Source organism: Diceros bicornis, chromosome 15 (assembly GCF_020826845.1).
Source record: "Diceros bicornis minor isolate mBicDic1 chromosome 15, mDicBic1.mat.cur, whole genome shotgun sequence".
Lineage (NCBI taxonomy): Eukaryota > Metazoa > Chordata > Mammalia > Perissodactyla > Rhinocerotidae > Diceros > Diceros bicornis.
The window spans coordinates 38311770-38326938 of record NC_080754.1 but is presented as its reverse complement, the minus strand read 5'-3'; the positions used below and the strand labels follow the sequence as shown (position 1 = coordinate 38326938).

Here is a 15169-nt window from a genome sequence, read left to right as displayed (position 1 = left end):
TACAGCAACTAGAAGGATGTGCAGCTATGATATACAACTATCTACTGGGGCTTTGGGGGGAAAAAATGAATAAATAAAATCTTTAAAAAAAAATACTGAAGTATTTATGAATGAAATGATTCAATGTCTGAGATTTGGGTCAAATTAATGGGATGGGAGTTTAGTGGGTAGGGATATAAATAAAACAAGATTGGCCATTGAATTGATAATTGTTGAAGCTGGATGATGAGCACTTGGAGGCGGATTTTATACCATTTTCTCTGTTTCTGTATGTGTTTGAAATTTTTTGTGGGAAAATGGTCTCAGCCTTCCATTCTCATTTTCTCCCTTCAAACCCTCCATAACAGCTGAACGTGCACCGTGTTAGTTTTTGCCTCTGACAAACTCTTCCCTCCATCTGGCAATCTTCTCTGCCTGAAAATTCTTACTCTTTCATCAACACCCAGGGCAATTGTCACCTCCTCTGAGAAGTCTTCTCCAGATCCTACAGTCAGAAGAGTTGTTCCTTCTCTGTGCTTGGGCTCCCTGTGGAGTGTGTGTATTCCTATTAACGCAAATACTATGCTCCAGGGTCATTATCCGTCTCCCCAGAAGAGAGTGAACATTTCCATAAGTGAGACAATGTATCATCTATCTTTTGTCTGTCCCAACCCTTAGCCCTTTTCTTGGCTTCTAATAGGCACTTAATAAATGTTTGTTAAGTTAATGGGTACGATCTAGCAAGGAAATGATGATTTGTTTGGTTTGGTACATGTTGACTTGGAGAAGTCAATGGAATACAGGAGAGAAAGTGAATGAAAAACTATCATTGAGCCTGTGCCAGGAGTATGCTGGGGCAAGGAACAGGGGAGTGGACAAGAAGGCAAGGCTCCTACACTCAGGGACTTTCCCTCTGGTTGGGGGAGAGCATGGAGAGAGTTATAATTATAGATCATGGTAAGTGCCGGGGAAGAAATGGGCGTGGCAAAGCTTATTTGACTCCAGAGAAGCAAGTATCATTACCCTTCTCATGGATGAGTGGATGAGCACGTGTTCACATGAAGTCACTTTGTGAGGGCTGTGAAGTCCATGCTGTGAGTGCCGAACAGGTTTCAAGACCTTGTCAGCCTCTCCTGAGCCCATGCTCTTTCCTTGGCCGCACACTGCCTCTCAACAAGCAGGTGAAAATCCGGAACTCAGGCTGAACATTCAGATTTGGAGGTCATCTGCCTAGCGGAGAGTTGAAATGTGTGTGTGTCGAGGGGAGGTCTCTTAGGGAGACCATGAGAGGGAAGGTAACAGCAGCTGACATTCGCTGAGTACTTAGTACACTCCAGACGCCACAGTAGCATAAATGTATTTATTCCATATAACAACCCTCATGAAGCAGGGACTCTTAATATTCCCACTTCAAAGTCCAGAGAATGGAAGCTTAGGAAGAGTTAAGTAAGTCGACAGAGGTCACACACCAGCAAACACCAGAGCCTAATGTCTTACCCGACGCTACCTTTTGGAAAGAGAAGACTGAGACCAGAAGCCTGGTAAGGAAATAGTGGAACCAGTGAAAGAGAACAAGATCGCTCATTCAGGGATGTTGGATGAGAAACATTCAATGTTTCTTGGGGGGTGGGGGAACAGTGTCCTGAGAGCCCAAGAAAGACTGTTAGAAAAGGAACCAGTGCACAGTGTCAGAGTCCATGGAAAAATCCAGCAGGGAGACCTGAGGGGTCGTGGCATTCAGCCAACATGAGAAGGTAAGGGACATTTGACAGAGCTCTTTTGGGAGGTGCAAACTTAAATTCTTACAGGCTCACTACCCAAGCCTCTGCTTGCAGCCCCTGACTTACCCGCCTAGACTTCTGTTCTGATTCCTCCTGCTCAACCTGTCTACTTGGGGAAGAAGCCGTGGACTGTGTTCCCCACTCCCAACCCACATCCACGCTGATCTCAGCCTCCCCAACCCTCCTGGCCCCTAATCCAGCACCCGCAGAGCCAACTCTAACCAGCCAGTGCACTGCCTGTGGGCTGCACCAGCCTCCACTGAGGCCCCTCGTTTACAGCACGTGCCCAGGCAGCCTGACAAAGGACAGCTGCAACCCCCCACCAGGGACACATGCTGGACTGGGAAGCAGGTGGCGCCAATGGCTCAGGGATGTTGGAGGGAAGAAAAGGCAAGAGGTTCCAGTGAGAGTAAGTTAGCCAGGCACTCACCATGGCTCTTTGTCAACAGCACCTCCTTTTCTGGCTTAATCGGATCTGCACAGAGCAATGGAAAGAGTAGCTCTGGGGCCAGCCCTGGTGGCCTAGTGGTTAAGTTCAGGGCACTCTGCTTCAGCGGCCCGGGTTCGATTCCCAGGTGTGGACCTACATACACCACTTGTCCGTGGCCATGCTGTAGTGGCGGCTCACATACAAAAAGAAGAAGATTGGCAGCGGGTGTTAGCTCAGGGTGAATCGTCCCAAGGGTGGGAGGTTCTAAGTTTAGGTTTGGAACTAACACAGTTAAGTGTGTTGATGTCAAAATCAGAGTGGAGGTGACTCCCAAGTCCCTAAGGATGAGTCCGCTTCATTCTGTTCAACAGACATTTATTGGGCCCCTTCTTTGTGCCTGGTTGTGCTAGGAGCTGGGGCAGCAAGGACAAATGAGCAGCAGCTGCTCTTGTGGCACTCACAGTCTCGGAGGGGATACAGATGTGGAAACACATTACAATATGGCGTAATAAAAGCAGTGGTGGAAGCACATACGAAGTCGGTGGCAAAGTGGGTGGTAGAAGGGAGCCATGGAAAAGCAAGCAAGGGGGACTTGGAACCAGAGCTTGGAGTCATCCAGTAATGCTGGAAGGTTCTGGAGGGTTTTAGCCCAGGTGCTAAACAGGGGAGTGGGGGAGAGCGAAATCTCCTAGGCTTCATAATAGGTGGGGGCTTGCTGAAGAATGGTGTTGGGACCATCTGGAAGGTGCGATGAGGAGTGTGAAAAAGAGCCAACCTCTCATTTTCCCAGGAAGCCTGGGAAATGGGCCTCCAGAGACAATAATAACAAAGGTGTCTAGCAGAGAAGTCTAAGGCAGAGAAGGGCAGGTGCCTCCATGGAAATGGGCTATGGCTGGGGGTGGAGGGGAGGTCTTTACTCACAACCAAACATGGTTCCATAGGGCTCACAAGATAGTGTTTATTTAATAAGTATTTACTAAGCGCAGACCATATTGTAGGCACCACACTAGCCACGCGGCCCCTGCCTTTTACAGCAGGGAAAGACAGACATTAATCAAATAATCACACAAATAAATATTTAAAAAATACAATTTGAAAAGTGCTACAAAGGAGAGGTACAGTGCGCTATATGGAGAAATGAGGTCCGAGAAGACTCTCCTGAAGAAGTGACAATCGGGCTGAGTAGGAGATCATTGGTGAAGACATGAGGGAAGAGGGCCGACTGCAATTTAATTGCATCTTGGAGTTGGGATTCAGACAGATACACTGACCAAGAGAAGGGAAGAGAGACTAAGATAACAAGAGACAGAGTCCAAACTTCCAGGGCCCTTGGGAGAAAGACTCTGAGAAGCGAGTGGCCACACCTATAACTGCCTTCATTTCTCCTGGTCACTGTTATATGAAACCCATTGAAATTCACCTCCACCCCAGTGAACAAACTCCTTTCCTTCCTTTACTTATCCACTTATCCATTCATTCATCCATTTGTTCATCCATCCACCCATTCCACAGCGAGCCAGGTACCATGCTAGGAGACACCAGGAGAAGAAGCTGAGAGAGATCCACTGCCGGGGAGTTTATAAATTGATAAAAATGCTATTCCTGGCATATTCTTACTGTTGTTTTGACTCCCTGCTTACCAGGCAAGGCAAAGAGGACAAAGAAGTGACTGTGTTAATCAAAATACAGGACCAATAAAACTCTAAAAAGAAATCAGGGCTTATCAGCACACTGATCTCTCTACCCACAATTGCTGAGCAAATGCAGGCAGGAGGAAGGATGAGAACATGTCCAAGTGGGCCAGGGCATCACTGAGCACTATCGCTTTCAGAATTTAGGCATTCACTGCAGGCATCCCTCACGTAAGTGAAACAGACTCTGTATTTGCTACCTATATAAATCTGTAAGATGGAATATATTTGCAGGAATATATTTGCACACAGGAATATATTTGCAGATTTCTATAATTTACTAAATACAGAGTCCATTTCTTTAAAGTAAGGGTTGTTCTCACAGAAAGCAGTAGAAGAGCAGTCACTTGGATGAGGAGGAGGTTAGGGGACCTGTGACAGGAATCCCAGGAACCTTCCTGCAATGGCCACAGCTGTGGGATGGGTGGTGTCCACCCATTTGGCTCTGTCCCCACACTGGGCATCTGACCACAGGGATCATCCTCTCTTGGTTCTGACATCTCTGGCCTTGGCCCTCTTGACTTGGCTGCTGTTGTCATTCTAGATTCATGGATCACACCTACTCCTGGAGAAGCCTAAGAATTCTTCAGACTGGGGGCTTCCAATGCTCCAAGAGCAAACCAGTTAATGCTTGAATTCACGTGTTAGCCAAGCAAGTTATTTAACATCACTCCAAAAGGTTAACATGAATTACCTCTAACAGAGGAGATTACGGATAGCATATTTTCATTTTGTATCTATGTATTTTCTAAATTTCCTTCAATAATCATGGTTACATTAGTAACAAAGAAAAAGAAATGTTTCTTAAGAATTGCTTAAAATGTGAGTTGCCTATAAAGTGATCCTTCTTCACCTTAAGTGAAAAACAAGCTCTGCTGGTTCTCTCCTGCCTCTCGCTCCATCCCTTGTCACTGTGAGCGAGGCTGTGCCACTGCTTCATCTGCCCTACTTCCCTCATCCACTTACTATCTAGTCCCAGCAGCCACTCCTTTGCTGTCAGTCTGTCCCCACCTCCTCCTGCACCAACCCCACTTTACAGAAGGTGGGCAGCCAGGGGTGTGGCTTTCCTGCCTTCTGAGAGCAAACAGCCCAAGAGAGAAGCTAGTGTTGATAAGGAGAAGCTCTCTGATTGCATATTAGATAAGCTATATCAAAATAAATAAAAGCATATTCACATTTCTCAAAGCACTCACGGATGTGGCACTCATGGGATTTCAAAGAACCCTTCACAGACTTGCCTCCCAAACCCACACAATAGTCCTGTGAGGTAGGTCAGTTTCCATTCCCTTTTGCACATGGGGACCTGGAGGAACATGGCACAGTGACTGTGGAGTCGAGTCCAAAGCGAGGTCTCCAGCCAGTCCTTTCCTTGAAGATGCCAGCTGGCCGCCATGATGGGCAGAACTGCCTGAGTGACAGACAGCAGAATCGACAGGTCGGAACAAACGAGGCCCCAGGACACAGCCAGACAAGGCGCTGAGCTGTCGGAGCCTGGCTATTTCTGACTTGCCCTACTTAGGGGCTCCCTTCCCGGGACTGTTTTATAATCCAAGATCGTTTGACATTTTGCAATGTGACATCCAGGACACTACTGGAAAAATCCCTGGTTATTCCGTACTTTTTGTGCCTTGCGGAAAAAGTGAGGTGAAGCTTTAAAAAAGCCTGTAGTTGTAGCTTTCTTGATGTTACTGGTGCCTACGAGTCCCGGCAACAGTTACATTTGCAACTTTGGGCAAAGAATAGGTTTGAAGACTGTTTCAACATTTTCCATCAGTACAAGATCATACCGACACAACTGGGGCCTGTAAAAATAAGACAAAATGTCCTTGTCAATAAAATAATTTAAAAAACCCATTTGAGTAAAGCAAATTGTATTATATCCTTAGGATATAAAATTATTTAGTAATTATTTCTAATGTTATAGGAAAATGCTTATGGTAAATAAGCAAAGCAACATTAACAACAAGAATAAAACAGGATGTAAAACTTTATTTACCACATAACTTCACTAGGTTAAAAACAATAATAGAAAGAAACAACCAAAAATATTAACAGTGGTTGTCTCTGAATAATGACATTATGGGTGATATTTTTCTGCTTCCTCACACTTTCTGTACTTTCCAGATTTTATAACATGAACTTGTATTCCTGAGACAATGAGGAAAAACGGTATTAAAAAGTCCCATAGTTTTAAGATGTAATGACTATCCTCTTAGAAGAAACTTGTATCATTAAATGTTTTAGGGGGGGCCGGCCCCATGGCATAGTGGCTAAGTTTGGCGGGCTCCACTTTGGCAGCCCAGGTTGACAGGTTCGGATGTCAGGCACAGACCTACACCACTCATCAAGTCATGATGTGGTGGCGCCCCACGTACAAAATAGAGGAAGATTGGCACAGATGTTAGCTTAGGGCCAAGCTTCCGCACCAAAAAAAAAAAAAAATTAGGGTACCCTAAACCTTCAGGAAACAGGTAGTCATAAACATCAAGTCCCAACTGCTCACATCCTTTCCTGTCTCTCTCCATTCATAGATTCGATGCTAGGACTATATGTTGGAGTGGCATTAGTCATGAAACATACATACCATCACAGCTTTGTTCTTTCTCCCCATCTTTGTCTCTGCCTCTCTCTCTCTCTCTCTCCCCCTACGTACACACACACACATTGTTGTCTACTTTTTCTAAACCAATTGAGAATAGGTTGTTTACCCCTTAATACTTTAGGGTGTATTTCCTAAGAACAAGGAAACTGTCAGTGCAGTTATCAAATTTAACATTGATATACTATGTTTATACTGTATCAATTAAATAAACCATTCGAATTTTTATGTACCTTTTTTTATACTAAGCTCTGTTTTATCAGCTTGCCAAATTATATGAGGCTTTCTTTTCTACAACAAATTATCAACTATTATGGATGGAAACTAGACTTTTGGTGTTGAACGTCATGGAGTCTATACAGAAATCAAAATATAATGATGTACACCTGAAACTTATACAATGTTATAAATTGATGTTACCCCAATAAAAAAAATATATCAACTTGCAAGCAGTGTGGGTGCATGGTTAGGGAGGAATTATATAAGTCTAACATTTAACAACATTATTTCTTCAGATTGTCAGGCCATTTATCTTTAAGTGCATACCAGTAAAATTTGCTTGGATGACTAGGCTACTTGTTTTTACCAAATCTATTTTTGGAAAACCCCTCACTTCCTTCACTGTGATTGATGAAGTCTTGTTAAACCATTAGACCAAGCATATTGGACAGGAATGAATAACATCTTTGGAAAACGAGGGTTTGTCAAACTCTGCCTACAGCTCACCTCTCCGGATGGGCAAGTGACCTTAACTTCATTCGGAGAATCCTGAGCTTGTACTTCGGGCCTATTATAGATCCTGTAGAGAACACCAAGGAAATGGCTGCCACTTTATCCAGATCTTGATTAAATCTTGCAAGCAGACTCACTTGGTGGTATTTCTGAAATGTTGCGGGTTCACTGGAAGGAAGAAATTATATTTTTAAGTGGATATAGATTTCTAATGAAAGAAAACAGTCTTGAAGCCTACAAATCACTCATAAGCAGGTAGCCACTTGACCCCATAGCATGGGCTAGCCAACTTTCGTGGGCAAAGTCTGCTGGATTCCAAAGGACTGCTAAGTAAAGCTGCTGACCCCAGGACTGATGAAATGCTGTGACCTTAGAGAGGTACATGCTGCCTACCATATGCCAGACAGCATCCTTGTCTCTTGACACGTCTCCAATCCACTAAAAAACTCTACAAGGTATTATCATCTTAATTTTACAGACAAAGAAACAGTTGCTCACCCAGGTCACAGGGCTTATCTCTAGCAGTGCAGGGATTCAAACCCAGTTCTCACTGAGTTCAAAGTTATGGTCTTTCCATTAAATTGCTTTGCTAGATGCATACGTATACTTTTAGCCAAACTAGATACTAATTTAGAAGTTGTGCTTAAGCATATATTTTTTCAGTCCTGCCTCTCTAAAGAAACCTTAAAATAGCGAAATACCAGGTTCCAATACTTTGTTCTAAACGTGTGGAGATGTTTCCTACAGGTGGAATCCCAAATTGAGCCTAAGGTATGTCCACTGGGGAGGTTCAGCTCGGTCAATGTCCCTCTGGGGATCAGGGAGAGTAGACCACGGAGAAATGAGGAGCCCCCTGGGTTCAGAAACGGGAGGCTTGCTCTAGAAATGAGTCCTCAGTTTGGAGGAGAGGACAGGGGAAAGAGGTGTCTGTCATCCCAGCCTCACTGGAATCACGCGTAAGTCCTGTGAAGAGCAGAAGTGCCACAAGTAAAACTAATCTGAAAGGTGCCAGGATTTTGGTTTCTAAATCCCATCTCCACTAAAAGGAACCAGGTCTCCCTAGAGAAGTGGTTGATTCCAGGGCGAGGGCAGGGAAAGTGCAGAGTGATCCTGGAACAACCCATGTGCCCAAAAGTAAGGAAGTGCTCAAAGAAAGATGGAGGTGTTCAAAAGAATATAGACTCGAACAAATACACAGATAAGGAGAACAGATTGGTGGTTACCAGAGGGGAAGGGAGTGGGGGGAGGGGTAAAGGGGCACATAAGTGTGGTGATGGATAAAAACTAGACTATTGGTGAACATGATGCACTCTCTACAGAAGCTGAAATATAATAATGTACACCTGAAATTTACACAATATTATAAGCCAATATGACCTCAATAAAATAATTTAAAAACAAAGAATATAGACTCACTTCACACCCATTACAGTGGCTACTATACAAAATAATAATAATAATAATAATAATAATAATAACAAGTGTTGACGAGGATATGGATATATTGGAACCCTTGTGCACTGTTGGTAAGAATGTACTGTAAAATCGTACAACCATGATGGCAAGCAGTATGGAGGCTCCTCAAAAAATTAAAAATAGAATTACCATATGATCCAGCAATTCTACCTCTGGGCATATACTCAAAAGAATTGAAAGCAGAGTCTCAAAGAGATATTCACACACCCATGTTCACAGCAGCGTTCTTCACAAGAGCCAAGAGGTGGAAGCAACCCAAATGTCCACCAATGGATGAACAGATAAACAAAATGTGATATATATACACCACGGAATATTATTCAGCCTTAAAATGGAAGGAAATCTTGTCACATGCTACAACATGGATGAACTTTGAGGACATTATGCTAAATGAAATAAGCCAATCACAAAAAGACAAATCTTGTTTGATTCTATTTATATGGGGTATCCAAAGTAGTCAAATTCATAGAAATAGAAGGTAGAATGGTGGTTGCCAGGGGGTCGGGGGAGGAGGAAATGGGTGTTGTTATCTAATGGGTACAGACTTTCAGTTTTGCAAGACGAAAAAGTTCTGGAGATCTATTTCACAATAATGTCAATATACTTAACATTACCGAACTGTATATTTAAAAATGATTAAAATGGTAAGTTTTATGTTATGTGTTTTTTATCACAGTAAAAAATGCATTAGGGGCCGGCCTGGTGGCATAGTGGTTAAGTTCACATGCTCCACTTTGTCAGCCTGGGGTTCGCAGGTTCGAATTCTGGGCATGGACCTATGCACCACTTATCAAGCCATGCTGTGGCAGGCGTCCCACATATGAAGTAGAGGAAAATGGGCACAGATGTTAGCTCAGGGCCAATCTGCTTCAGCAAAAAGAGGAGGGCTGGCAAGGGATGTTAGCTCAGGGCTAATCTTCCTCACCAAAAAAAATAAAAATAAAAAAGGCATTAAAAAGGGGCACAGAGCCAGTTTGAAGAGTTTCCACTGGCCAAATTTGGGACAATTTGAGTATCAAAATAAATAATGCTAGTAACTGATTATAAGTCCCCATTAATAAAATAAAAATCCAGGAGTCCATATTGATATAAACAAATAAATGAATAAATAAATGAGGCAAAGAGAAAGTTTTTCCTAAATCTTGAATTAGGAAAAAAACGCCATTTGGCAACCATTGTAGTAATAATTAATTCAACCACAAAACCTCAAAACTAGTGGGTAAAAGTTGAGGAGTAATGGATCATTTAAGTGGTCTCAAAGTACCTAACCACAAAATACTTAATTAATTACAAAGGGAAAAATAGTAGCTTTACAGTGGAGAAACTTGGCAGAAACCACATTAATCAACTGGCTTACCATAATGAAACCAATCAAAATTGTGAGCCTCCTAACAGGATGCACTGAGACAACATAACATACTTCCGTGGTGTTCTTGCCAAAGATGCATAATCTAAACCTAATCATGAGGAAACGTCAGACAAACCCAAATTGAAGACATTCTAAAAATAATCGGCCTGTAATCTTCCAAAGTATCAAAGTCAAGAAAGTCAAGGAAAGATGAAGAACTGGTCCAAAGTGCAGACTAAAGAGACAGGACAACCAAATGCAACCAGTGATCCTGAGTTGGATCCCTTTGCTACAAAGGACACTATTAGGACAATTAGTAAAACTAGAATGGCGTCTCAGGATCATATGGGAGCAATGTATCAATGTCATTTTTCTGATTTTGATGGTTTATGGCGGTTATGTAGGAGAATGTCCTTGTTTGTAGAAAATACACACAAGTACTTAGGGTTGAGGAGGCACCATGTCAGCAACTACTATTGAATGGTTCAGGAAAAAAAAAATGTTCTTAGTACTACTGCAACTTTTTTGTAAATCTTAATTTTTCACAATAAAGAGCAAAAAAAAGCTAATATGAAAGGAGTAATTTAACCAAAATCTCCTCAAAAAGGGTTATAAGCAGCACCACTCTGGTTCTCTCTTGATCAGTAGCAAGAGCAAGAGGGATCCCTTCCCACTTCTCCAAGAGCAGCTGTGGAATCACGAGAGTGCAGGGACTCCAGGAGACAGCGATGCCACCTGCGGATTGCAGAACCCAGTAGGGGTGGAGGGAAGGCCGGAGATGGGAAAGAAGATCTCCTGGAGCTCATCAGCCTGTCTATGAGGACAGGTGAGCTCCCCTCTTCCACCTGGAGGGATGTCTGGAAATACATGGGGAGGCACTGACCAAAGGATTGGGTTCCGACAGGAATAAATGGACTGAGAGACAGTGAACTGTGGGTTAAGACCAATAATAGGAGCCAGATGTCTGTTTCTGGCAGCACGATGCGCTAAATACCCTGAAAACGACTCATAATGATGGATACAATTAAAACAAAAACAACAAAAAGTAAAACTAAAAACCTTTTAAATTGCATTGAACTAAGAAGAAAGTAAAGCATACTGAGAAACCCCCAAAATATGTGAAAGCAGAAGTCCAAATAGATAAGAGGAATACTGAAATCCCCTTTTGTCGACCTTTTTCGAAACTTGGTAACCTTGAGCTTCAGTTTTCATGACCTCGCAGTGCAGTAGGACAGGAAACAAAGTCTATGGGCCACTCAAGGAGGGGAGTTGAATTAGAGACCTCTGGGGGGAAGGGTGAACTAAAAACGAATTTGAAGTAAACAAACCTCCTACTGCCTCAGGGGACAGAAAATTCCCCGCCTCAAATCTTGGCACTGGCGCTGAGAAGCTGGAATGCAGGCTGCCCTTCACATGGGCCAGCAGCTCAAATTCGAACAACTCGTGGTCCGAAAAACCTCAAGTTTAGAAATTAAAGGGTCCCAGGTGGATAGTATCCCCAGGAATTTGACACAGGCAAACGCAAATCTTTTCTGGAGAAATCCTACTTCTAGCCAGATCATCAAAGAATTCCTGTACATAAAGAACAAAATAAGAGCATTTGAAAGAAAAAAAAGGGTTCGAGTTTCAGGCTTGGTTGCCTCTAGCTCTGGGCGGGAGGATGCGCTCGCGCAGGATACTGGCTGGCGGAGCAGCGCCCCCGCCTGGTCCCCACAGCGACTGCGCCGCAGCTGCAGGGAGGGGGCTACTCCGCCCGAGCCCGCCCACCGCGGCGAGGGTGTGCGGGCGAGGAGGCCGGCAGGACTCAGCGTGCGGGGTCTTTGGACTGCCAGGGAGACTTTCTCAGCGGAGTCGCTTGCCCGGGGCAGACCGCGGGCACCTGCTGCTCTGCAAGCTGGGAGCTGGCAGCAGCCACTCCCAGTCCCAGCACCCTGATGTGACTCAGCCACTCCCAGTCCCAGCACCCTGATGTGACTCAGCCACTCCCAGTCCCAGCACCCTGATGTGACTCAAATTGCTAACGGCAAGAAGAAACAGAGAAAAATACGAAAGATCGAAATGATAAAATTACCAAAGACTTCTCAGAGTTGTCAAAGAGCATACAAATATGTGCTTAAATGTTAAAACTGTGATGCGTGAACTATCATACTCGAGCAGCCCGGCAAGCCCCGGCCTGTGACTATCAATGTCAGCCAAGTGGTTCACTGTGGAATTTCAGACTGCCTAAGGGGTACCAGGAAAATGTCAAGGCAAAGACCCTAAAAAATAATGGTCCATGAAAGGAAAGAGAGTGAATGGAAGTCCACCACTGAGTACTGTTGTACGCCTCTTATAGGAAAGGGGAAAATGTGGCCAGAACAGCCTGACTTCCCATAATGTCCTCGAGAAGAGCCAGAATATCACCCTAATGCTTCAGCCCAAGAATCATTTACTGTTTCAAATAGAGAAAAGTGCAATGGTGAGGAAAAGTCCACACATTTTCCGTGCCTGAGGTGGACCTCCCAAACTGAAACTTTGTGTTCACCTGTCTGAATAACAGCCAATAAAAACTGCAGGAGCAAATCTCTCAGGAAAGTAATTTTTAAAAAATGCATGACAATAGAATGAAATTAAAAATCAATAATACACAAAAGTAAAATTGGGAAATTCACAAACATGTGGAAATTAACACCTCCTAAACAATGACTGTGTGGAAGAAGAAATCAAAAGGGAAATTAAAAAATACTTTGAGATCAATGAAAATAAAAACTTATGAGTTACAGATAACACAGTACTTAGAGGGAAATCTATAGCTGTAAACGCTTATATTAAAAAAGAAGAAAGATCTCAAATCAATAACCTAAACATCTACCTTAAGAACAAGAAAGAGAAAAGCAAACTAACCTAATGCAAGAAGAAGAAAGGAAATAATAAAGATTAGAGTAGAAATAAATGAAATAGAGAATAAAAAAATAGAATCAACAAACCCAAAAGTTGGTTCTTTGAAAATATCAACAAAATCAACCAGAGTTTAGCTAGACTGACTAAGAAAAAAAGAGAGAAGACTCAAATTACTAAAATCAAGAATGAAAGAAGGAACATCACTACTGATCTTACAGACATAAAAAGGATGATAAAATACTATGAACAATTGTATATCAACAAATTAGATAACCCAGATGAAATGGACAGATTCTTAGAAAGACACAAACTATTGAAAATGGTCAAAAAGAAAAAGAAAATCTGAACAGACCTATAATAAAAAAACGGATTAAATTAGTGATTTTAAACAGCTTCCTGCAAAGAAAAGCCCGTGCCCAGGTGGCTTCATGGGTGAATTCTACCAAACATTTAAAGAAGAATTAACAATAAGCCTTCAAAAACTCTTCCAAAAAATAGAAGAGAAAACACTTCCCAACTCATTCTATGACACGAATACTATCGTGATATCAAAACCAAAGACATCACACAAAAAAATACTAAAGATCAGTATCTCTTATGAATATAGATTCAAAAACTTCAACAAGGGGCCAGCCCGGTGGTGTAGTGGTTGAGTTCGTGAACTCTGCTTCGGGAGCCTGGGTTTTGCAGGATCAGATCCCGGGTGCAGACTTACACACCACTGGTCAAGCCATGCTCTGGCGGCATCCCACATACAAAAAATGGAGGAAGACTGGCACAGATGTTAGCTCAGGGCTAATCTTCCTTGGCAAAAAGAGGAAGATTGGCAATGGTTGTTAGCTCAGGGCTGATCTTTCTCACGAAAAATAAATAAATAAATAAAAATTAAAAAAAAAAAATTTCAACAAATACTTGCAAACCAAATCCAGCAAAATATAAAAATGATTATACACCTTGACAAAGTGGGAGTTATCCCAGAATGTGAAGTGACTTTAACATGCACAAACCAACTACTATAATACACCATATCAATAGAATTAAGGACAAAAACCAAATGATCATCTCAATACATGCAGAAAAAGCATTTGGCAAAATTCAATACCCTCTCAATATAAAAACGCTCAACAAACTAGAAATTGAAGGGAACTTAACCTGATAAGGAGCATCTACATTAAAAAAAAGTTAATATATACTTAATATTGAAAGACTGAATGCTTTCCTCCTAAGATCAGGAACAAGACAAGAGTGTCTACTCTTGCCACTTCTATTCAGCTTAAAAGGAGGTTCTAGCCAGGCCAATTAGGAAAGAAAAAGAAAGAAAAAACATCCATATTGGAAAGGAAGAATTAAAACTATCTCTATTTGCAGATGACCTGATCCTGTATATAGAAAATCCTATGGAATCTTCTAATGAGTTTAGCAAGATTGCAGGATACACGATCAATATACAAATATCAGTTGTTTTTCTATACACTATCAATGAATAATCCAAAAATGAAATTAAGAAAACAATTCCATTTATAATAACAACAAAAAGAGTAAAATACTTTGGAATAAATTTAACATAAGAAGTGCAAGACTTGTGCACTGAAAACTATAAAATATCATTGAAAGAAGTTAAGTAAGACCTAAATAAATGAAAGACATACCATGTTCACAGATTGGAAGACTTACTATTATTAATACCACAATACTTTCCAAATTGATCCACAGATTCAGCACCATCCCTATGAAAATCTCAGTTGCCTTTTTTTTCCTACAGAAATTGACAAACTGATCCTAAAAATCCCTGTGGAAATTCAAGAGACCCAGAATAGCCAAACATCTTTGAAAAAGCCCAAAGATGGGGGGTTCACACTTCCTGATTCCAAATTTGTCATAAAGCTACAGTAATGTTACAGTAAGCTGCAAGACAATGTGGTGCTTGCATAAACATAGATATATAGATCAATGGGATAGAATTGAGGGTCCAGAAATAAACCTTTACATTTATGGTCAATTGATTTAGACAAGGGTGTCAAGATAATTCATGGAGAGAGAATAGTCTTTTCAATAAATGATGCTGTGACAACTGGATATCCACCTTCAAAGGAATGAAATAGGACCTCTTACCTCACACCACATGCAAAAATTAACTCAAAATGGATCAAAGACCTAAATATGAGACATGTAACTATAAAGGACTTATATCCAGAATATATAAAGAACTCTTGCAACTCAACAATAAAAAGATAAGCCTAATTTAAAAATGGG

General features: G+C 41.9%; 1 protein-coding gene across 2 annotated transcripts in view; it reads right to left on the bottom strand.

The window, feature by feature from the left end:
* Window positions 1–4132: 4132 nt before the first annotated feature.
* The window catches only part of LIPH (lipase H), a 48575-nt gene continuing 37538 nt past the window's right edge, over window positions 4133–15169 (bottom strand). Inside the window, exons 9-10 of one of the 2 annotated variants that reach the window (XM_058556177.1) lie at window positions 7207–7380; window positions 4133–5683 (exon numbers count right to left, since the gene is read on the bottom strand). In XM_058556177.1, coding sequence (XP_058412160.1) covers window positions 5596–5683; window positions 7207–7380 — 262 coding nt within the window. In that variant the 3' untranslated portion in view covers window positions 4133–5595. Of the gene's footprint in view, window positions 5684–7206; window positions 7381–15169 lie in introns of those variants that run through there. The other variant, XM_058556178.1, reaches the window with a different exon arrangement.